At 44.9% G+C, this 9,493-nt stretch overlaps 1 protein-coding gene across 1 annotated transcript; it reads left to right on the top strand.

Annotated features, from left to right (window-relative positions):
* The first annotated feature begins 7,892 nt into the window (after positions 1-7,892).
* On the top strand, positions 7,893-9,084 carry CEBPB (CCAAT enhancer binding protein beta). The gene has a single exon (XM_044297527.1). The coding sequence runs from the start codon at positions 7,954-7,956 to the stop codon at positions 8,620-8,622; it is 669 nt and encodes a 222-aa protein (XP_044153462.1). The 5' UTR covers positions 7,893-7,953; the 3' UTR covers positions 8,623-9,084.
* Positions 9,085-9,493: the final 409 nt, after the last annotated feature.

Genomic DNA, 9,493 nt, shown 5'->3' with positions numbered 1-9,493 from the left:
GAAATACACAGTAGCGGGTGTGTGTGAAGTTACTCTGAATGACCCTATGTGCACCTTCAATATTATATACCCTTTTTGGGATAGATTTCAAAGAGCTCTGATATAGCAGGAACCACTAAATTATGAAATTGCTAAATTGGGAATTGTATTTCAACCCAGAACAAGAAATGTGCTTGAACGGACACTAAATAACTCGCCCAGCTACAGCACTAGGGACAGATTTAGCTGGATATAAATTTGAGGCCTAGTATTTAGGCGCTGGGTGACCGGTATGGATTTAGTGACAGAATTAGACTGGGATATGGCCAAAAAATGAACAGACTATTGCTGGTTAAATGCACTTGGTGTGACAGCTTCACCCTGATGTAGGCTTTAGCCAAAAAACAACCACACCATTGAGGGTTAAATGCACTTGGTGACAGGCGCAGCTTGCCCCTGATTTTGTATATGGCCAAAAAATGAACAGACTATTGCTGGTTAAATGCACTTGGTGTGACAGCTTCACCCTGATGTAGGCTTTAGCCAAAAAACAACCACACCATTGAGGGTTAAATGCACTTGGTGACAGGCGCAGCTTGCCCCTGATTTTGTATATGGCCAAAAAATGAACAGACTATTGCTGGTTAAATGCACTTGGTGTGACAGCTTCACCCTGATGTAGGCTTTAGCCAAAAAACAACCACACCATTGAGGGTTAAATGCACTTGGTGACAGGCGCAGCTTGCCCCTGATTTTGTATATGGCCAAAAAATGAACAGACTATTGCTGGTTAAATGCACTTGGTGTGACAGCTTCACCCTGATGTAGGCTTTAGCCAAAAAACAACCACACCATTGAGGGTTAAATGCACTTGGTCGCAGCTTGTGCTGGCGCACCACAAGACACAAAATGGCCGCCGATCACCCCAGAAAAATGAGACTGACAAACGGTCTGTGCAGCCTAAAAACAGTGAGCAATTGAGGATCAGCAGCTCAATGATCCACAGCTGCAGATCGATCAGTTAATCAAGTCCTTTGGAGGAGTTAATCTGCCTAATCTCGCCCTACTGTCGCAGCCGCAACCTCTCCCTACGCTAATCAGAGCAGAGTGACGGGCGGCGCTATGTGACTCCAGCTTAAATAGAGGCTGGGTCACATGGTGCTCTGGCCAATCACAGCCATGCCAATAGTAGGCATGGCTGTGATGGCCTCTTGGGGCAAGTAGTATGACGCTTGTTGATTGGCTGCTTTGCAGCCTTTCAAAAAGCGCCAAGAAAGCGTCACAAAAGCGCGAAGAAAGCGACGAACACCGAACCCGAACCCGGACTTTTACGAAAATGTCCGGGTTCGGGTCCGTGTCACGGACACCCCAAAATTCGGTACGAACCCGAACTATACAGTTCGAGTTCGCTCATCCCTAATAAGAATCTCATGGTGTCAACAAATCCCAAAAAAGTTGGGACAAGGCCATTTTCACCACTGTATGGCATCTCCCCTTCTTCTTACAACACTCAACAGACGTCTGGGGACCGAGGAGACCAGTTTCTCAAGTTTAGAACTAGGAATGCTCTCCCATTCTTGTCTAATACAGGCCTCTAACTGTTCAATCGTCTTGGGCCTTCTTTGTTGCACCTTCCTCTTTATGATGCCCCAAATGTTCTCTATAGGTGAAAGATCTGGACTGCAGACTGGCCATTTCAGTACCCGGATCCTTCTCCTATGCAGCCATGATGTTGTGATTGATGCAGAATGTGGTCTGGCATTATCTTGTTGAAAAATGCATCCCTGAAAGAGATGACGTCTGGATGGGAGCATGCCCATGCCACACGCACTCATGCAACCCCATACCATCAGAGATGCAGGCTTCTGAACTGAGCGTTGATAACAACTTGGGTTGTCCTTGTCCTCTTTGGTCCGGATGACATGGCATCCCAGATTTCCAAAAAGAACTTCGAATCGTGACTCGTCTGACCACAGAACAGTCTTCCATTTTGCCACACTCCATTTTAAATGATCCCTGGCCCAGTGAAAACGCCTGAGCTTGTGGATCTTGCTTAGAAATGGCTTCTTCTTTGCACTGTAGAGTTTCAGCTGGCAACGGCGGATGGCACGGTGGATTGTGTTCACTGACAATGGTTTCTGGAAGTATTCCTGAGCCCATTCTGTGATTTCCTTTAGTAGCATTCCTGTTTGTGGTGCAGTGTCGTTTAAGGGCCTGGAGATCACGGGCATCCAGTACGGTTTTACGGCCTTGACCCTTAGGCACAGAGATTGTTCCAGATTCTCTGAATCTTCGGATGATGTTATGCACAGTTGATGATGATAGATGCAAAGTCTTTGCAATTTTTCGCTGGGTAACACCTTTCTGATATTGCTCCACTATCTTTCTGCGCAACATTGTGGGAATTGGTGATCCTCTATCCATCTTGGCTTCTGAGAGGCACTGCCACTCTGAGAAGCTCTTTTTATACCCAATCATGTTCACAATTGACCTAATTAGTGTTAATTGGTCTTCCAGCTCTTCGTTATGCTCAAATTTACTTTTTCCAGCCTCTTATTGCTACTTGTCCCAACTTTTGGGGGATTTGTTGACACCGTGAAAATTTGAATCAACGTATTTTTCCTTTAAAATGATACATTTACTCGGATGAAACGTTTGATCTGTCATCTACGTTCTATTACAAATAAAATATTGACATTTGCCATCTCCACATCATTGCATTCAGTTTTTATTCACAATTTGTTTAGTGTCCCAACTTTTTTGGAATCCGGTTTGTACAAAAATATAACTACTATAATACTGCCCCCATATACAAGAATATAGCAACTTTATACTGCCCTTATATACAAGAATATAACTACTATAATACTGCTTCCTATGTACTTGAATTGAACTACTATAATACGGCCCGATATACAAGAATATAACTACTATAATACTGCCTCCTATGTACTAGAACTGAACTACTATAATACTGCCCCCTATATACAAGAATATAACTACTATAATACTGCCCTCTATATACAAGAATATAACTAATATAATCCTGCCACCAATATACAAGAATATAACTACTATAATACTGCCCCTATATACAAGAATGTAACTACTATAATACTGCCCCCTATATACAAGACTATAGCATCTTTATACTGCCCCCTATATGCAATATAACAACTTTATACTGCCCCCTATATGCAGTATCCAAATTGATTACGCAGACGCCGAATGTTTTTCCAGGCGCCTGTGCATTGCATGCGTTCCACCATAGACACCAATACATGCGCCGATACTTCCGATGGACGCACTTCCGGGCGCATACCAGTGACGTCTTTGCGTTCCACGGTGGATACTAGTGCATGCGCCGGGTGACTATTTCCGGTACAGCCGCACTGAAGTGGAACGCACACCATGGGAAAGCGTGAGTAATACATGTGTACAAACTTTATTTGATTAAAACGGGTATATTAGGGAGCAGATGCCAGACATTCTTCTGGACTGCATATATCCAGCCGGTGCATCACTTACAGCTATCAAGCTAACAGCCATTTGGCTGTACCTCTATCACTTTTATCCCCTGATGAATCTGTCAGCGATTTTGACAGAGGAAACGTGTCGGGACGAGATGGTATATCTGGAAATATAGCCATTGGGAGTTACTAATACAGGGCTAGATATTGCAAGGGTCAGCCATCGATAAATGGGGTCGCTCCTTTGGGGTGATTCTTCCGCATGTAGGCGGGAGATTTCTCTACTTTTAGGCAGGGCCTAACAGACTAATAGGGACAAATCTCCCAATACCCTATCTATATTTAAGAGGGATTACGAATATTGCTATATCTAAAACTCTTTGGACCCTGTCTACAGCGGACGATTCAGCAATCAAGCTTCAAAGATCCAAATAAAATTACCATCAAATACGCCTTCCTTTTCAAGACCCAGAGCCACCACATCAGTCTGAATGAAATGTAATCTAACCGTGAGTGGTCAAGAAATACATTATTGCATGTTGAATGTGGTGCCCTGTACCTATATACACATGTAACTTTCCAGATAACCAATGCAGCTATTGCAGTTATCTACATTATTTATCTTTTTGTGGGACTTATTTTTAGAAAGTAAAAATATAAAAGTTAAGTTTTAAATAGGCTAATTTTCCTATGTACTAGAATATAACTACTATAATGCTGACCCCTATGTACTAGAATATAACTACTATAATACTGACCCCTATGTACTAGAATATAACTACTATAATACTGATCCCTATGTACTAGAATATAACTACTATAATACTGACCGCTATGTACTAGAATATAACTACTATAATACTGACCCCTATGTACTAGAATATAACTACTATAATACTGACCCCTATGTACTAGAATATAACTACTATAATACTGACCCCTATGTACTAGAATATAACTACTATAATGCTGACCCCCTATGTACTAGAATATAACTACTATAATGCTGACCCCCTATGTACTAGAATATAACTACTATAATACTGACCCCTATGTACTAGAATATAACTACTATAATACTGACCCCTATGTACTAGAATATAACTACTATAATACTGACCCCTATGTACTAGAATATAACTACTATAATACTGACCCCTATGTACTAGAATATAACTACTATAATACTGACCCCTATGTACTAGAATATAACTACTATAATACTGACCCCTATGTACTAGAATATAACTACTATAATACTGACCCCTATGTACTAGAATATAACTACTATAATGCTGACCCCCTATGTACTAGAATATAACTACTATAATACTGACCCCTATGTACTAGAATATAACTACTATAATACTGACCCCTATGTACTAGAATATAACTACTATAATACTGACCCCTATGTACTAGAATATAACTACTATAATACTGACCCCTATGTACTAGAATATAACTACTATAATACTGACCCCTATGTACTAGAATATAACTACTATAATACTGACCCCTATGTACTAGACTATAACTACTATAATACTGACCCCTATGTACTAGAATATAACTACTATAATACTGACCCCTATGGACAAGAATATAACTACTATAATACTGACCCCTATGGACAAGAATATAACTACTATAATACTGACCCCTATGGACAAGAATATAACTACTATAATACTGACCCCTATGGACAAGAATATAACTACTATAATACTGACCCCTATGGACAAGAATATAACTACTATAATACTGACCCCTATGGACAAGAATATAACTACTATAATACTGACCCCTATGGACAAGAATATAACTACTATAATACTGACCCCTATGTACTAGAATATAACTACTATAATACTGACCCCTATGGACAAGAATATAACTACTATAATACTGACCCCTATGGACAAGAATATAACTACTATAATACTGACCCCTATGGACAAGAATATAACTACTATAATACTAAGACTATAACTATGACAATAATCTTAGAAACTTAACCTTAGATAATCTTATCAAGGTCATGCACAAACCAACAATTAATCATAGAAAGCATGTACCTATTAAATCTTAACTTTTAGTGGCAAAATGCTAGACGGCCCCTATTAGGAGCTATTATTATATACCCAGGGAAAACACTGCTTAAGATAACAAAAATGCAGAAAGCAGGCCGAGGGGAAGTGCACCAGGACAGGGTATCAGGGAGTCTGTCCCTGTATGGTCCCTGGTACTGACTCAGCCCAGAGGAACACCCAAATGGTGGGTGCCCTCTGGACCCGTACCTAGGCCTATTGTACCCCTACAGGCCCTAAAGTGCAAATTACAATTCCAATCCCCTAAATGATGATGCATTTCCCCCAAAATAAAACAGATATACTACAGGTTCATCAGGGGATAAATAAAAGGCAGTAAAGTAGTAAAAATCATAAAGAGACAATGATATTGCTATGATAATAGAGACACCCACAATACATCATTGAGGCTTAACCCCTTAGTGACCACTAATATGCCTTTTTACTGACGTAAACAAAGGTTGTTTTTTTTGCTTTAACAGGTTTCTACCACCAGAATGACTGTTATGTAGCTGACTGATATAGCGATGCGCTAATGTCAGCACTACATAACAGTATGTTTTTTACCTTTCTCCCTGCAGCCGTTTTGATAAAATAAGCACTTTTATAATATGCTAATGAGCCTCTAGGTGCTATGTGGTCATAAAATCAGCACCTAGAGGCTCTGTCTACTCACCCTTTATCCCGCCCAGGTCCCCTAATCTGCCCGCTCCTCTTGATTGATGTCACGGTTTGCAGCATTGCTGACGAAATCCCGCGCCTGCGCCGTTCACTTCTGCATTCGGCGCAGGCAGCGCTGAGACCTCCGTCTTCTATCTGTGCTGCTGCCTCCAGCTGGAATGGCTTTGGCTAATTTTTATTGCTTGCAAAGAATATAACTGCTATAATACCACCTTCTATGTACAAGAATAGAACTACTATAGCATACTGTGTATAAATAATCAAGGATGGACTGGGAACTTAAAGGGAACCTGTCACCAGTTTTATGGTGTCCTAACTAATGGCAACATAAATAAGTGACTGATTCGCTTATCAAAATGCTGGGTCACTTTCTTTAATTGACCCAGTCAATCTGCCAACATCTTGTATTGAAAAGCTCCAGCTGATAACGATGAGTCATGAATATTCATGAGCTCCTGACTCTCCCCGCCCACCTGCTGCTGAATGACAGTTCTTTTCCATATGAATCAGCAGCAGGTGGGCAGGGGAGTGGCTATAGCTCTGAATTAAATATACGCTGGACTCAATGATATCACGCCAGACTCGAATCAGCTCATTAGCATGCGGCATGCGGCATCTTTGTGTGTATATTATGAGGTAACCATCTGTCACACCAGTAAGTGAATACATCTAAGGCACTTTTTAGTAGTTAATGATTGTATATAATTAGATTATAATCAAATATCCACATGACAGGTTCCCTTTAAAGAGGCCCTGGAAAAATAACCTAAAAGCTGTAGGCGAGTCCAAACTGACAGGGCAACACAAGTAGCCAGGGGCAGCAGTACCGTAGTGCAGCACAAAATACCGCCTCAGCAAAACCAAACACATAAAATACTGCACTATCACTATACTGTGATACAGTTAAATGTGGTTGTGGACCAGGTGCATAAGTACTTGATGCTCTTAGTATTAATGCTGAGAGCATCAGGTCGCTGTGAGGAGGGCTCGGGTGGCCCCCCTGGGCAATCGGCATTCCAGGAGATTTCCCTGTAGGGTCTATGGGCAGTCTGCCCCTGTATATAATGCTACTCAGTTCTTACGGTGATGGATATAAGGCAAACAATATACTATAATACCGCTATCCCTGCTGCGTCTGGTGTCCATGCTCAGTGTGATAATGTGTGATGTGGCGCCCAGTGGAGGACTGCAGAGGTCCTATGCTGATAGTGTGATGTTCACAAGGTAAGAATTCAGAATTGTGAGTGCAGCTCTAGATGTGACTGGAGTACAAAGTCACTGTCAGATCTAACTGAGTCTTCTGTCCTTCTCTATCACCAAACTGCCAGAGCGGGAGAGAGTGCACGGTGCAGCCAGGGGCGGACTGGGAATTTAAAGTGGCCCAATTTCCCTGTAAGTGGAAAACTGTCTGGGAGCCGGATGAGTTCTGCTACTTCTTACAGAGCAGCTTGTACTATCTTCACGAGCTGGGAGGTGTAGTCTTGCACACTGCTGAGAGTTGTAGTCTTGCACACTGCTGGGAGTCGCGAATCTCTCCACAGAACGCACTTTGTTGTGGTCTCTCCGAGCTGTCAGTGGGATGGGACGTCACACGCGTTGCCATGACAGCAACGCTATACAATTCGCGGGACGTCAGGAAGGCTATAAAGGCGGCTCCCGGCAGCCGCTGCCTCAGATCTCATCTGACACTGATAGAGCAGAGTCCACGGAGAAGAGAGAGTTCCCGCCGCCTCATGCACCGCCTGCTGTCGCCCTGGGACCTGCCAGGATGTGCGGCTATTAGACCCATGGAAGCGGCTAACTTTTACTACGACGAGAGCCTGGCGGCCAAAGCTCAGCGCCGGGGGGCCCTGCCGGAGCACGAACGAGCCATAGACTTTAGCCCGTACCTGGAAGCTGACTGTGGGGAGCTGCTGTGCGAACTGGGGGCCTCCCACTACCGGTACCCGGGAGAGCCCAAAACGGAGCCGGTACTACACACGCTGGACACCTACCGGGACAGCCTGGGCAAGGACGAGCCCCCGGCCATGCGCTCCTTCCTAGCCTTCCACGCCGCACCGTCCGGCAGCAGCGGCAACCTGAGCAGCGCGTCGTCCAGCAGCCCCCCGGGCACCCCCAGCCCCGCACCCAGGGGCCAAGCGGCAGCGTCCGGCTCCAAGCACAAGAAGAACCCGGACAAGCACAGCGACGAGTACAAGCAGCGGCGGGAGCGCAACAACATCGCCGTGCGCAAGAGCCGCGACAAAGCCAAGATCCGCAACCTGGAGACGCAGCACAAGGTCCTGGAGCTGACGGCCGAGAACGAGCGGCTGCAGAAGCGGGTGGAGCAGCTGACCCGGGAGCTCGGCACCCTGCGCAACCTCTTCAAGCAGCTGCCGCCCGAGGCCACGGGCAGGTGCTAGAGACACGCTCACAGGGGCCCCGGGGGCCACTCAGGAGCACCAGCGCCACAGGCAGCGCACAGACAGACTGACGGGCCCAGCGCCAGAGAGGAGACTGCTGCCCCAACGTGGGGCCCTCCAGCACCGGTGATGGGGGCTTCGCAGGTTACACCTCCCCCCGGGGCCCCGGTGGAACACAGGAGCTGCACCTGCCGCCGGCGGTGACCGGACAGCGGGGGGCGGGTTGTCGGGCGCTCGTTTACAGCCGCTGATGTTTGCACTCTGCACCTTCTCTACACTGAACACTTACGGCTGGGGCCGCAGCCGGTGATGCAATAGTTAAGCCCGGACCGGGCGGATGACGCAACCTGCTGCAACCGGAGAGCGTCCTCCACAGACTTGTACCAGAGACGTTTTTTTAGATTTGGGAATTTCTATTTTCAGCATTAAATGTCGGAATAAAAGGTTTTCTTTTATATCTGATATCTTCTGGCTTGCTTCTCTTCTGTTCCCAAGATCTCGGCTTGCTTTCAGTGATTGGCAGCACATCCAGAGACTTCATGGTGGCCATCTAGAGCAGCAGAGCTTGTTTACAGTGTGTCCACTTGTCAGGTGGACCTTACCAGAAGAGGTTTTCAGCCTCTAGATGTCAGCAATTCACTGACAGCAAGCATTCATCCTTAAAATGGTGAAGAATGGATGCACAGGGGGGGCTCTTAAGCTTTTTTCTGAAGTCCCATAGACTACATTGAATAGAGCTCTCCCCTGGTTATATTGGTGACCTGATAGATTGGGGAAGGGGGGTGTCGGGTCGGACACCCCTGCCGATCAGCTGTTTAAAGAGCAGTGATGTATCCTCTTCATTACACTACGGGTTGCCAACCTTGCGCTG

The sequence above is a fragment of the Bufo gargarizans genome, chromosome 6 (genome assembly GCF_014858855.1).
Source record: "Bufo gargarizans isolate SCDJY-AF-19 chromosome 6, ASM1485885v1, whole genome shotgun sequence".
NCBI classification, from domain to species: Eukaryota; Metazoa; Chordata; class Amphibia; order Anura; family Bufonidae; genus Bufo; species Bufo gargarizans.
The sequence above is the reverse complement of the archived record's forward strand: the minus strand, read 5'-3'. Positions and strand labels throughout refer to the sequence as shown.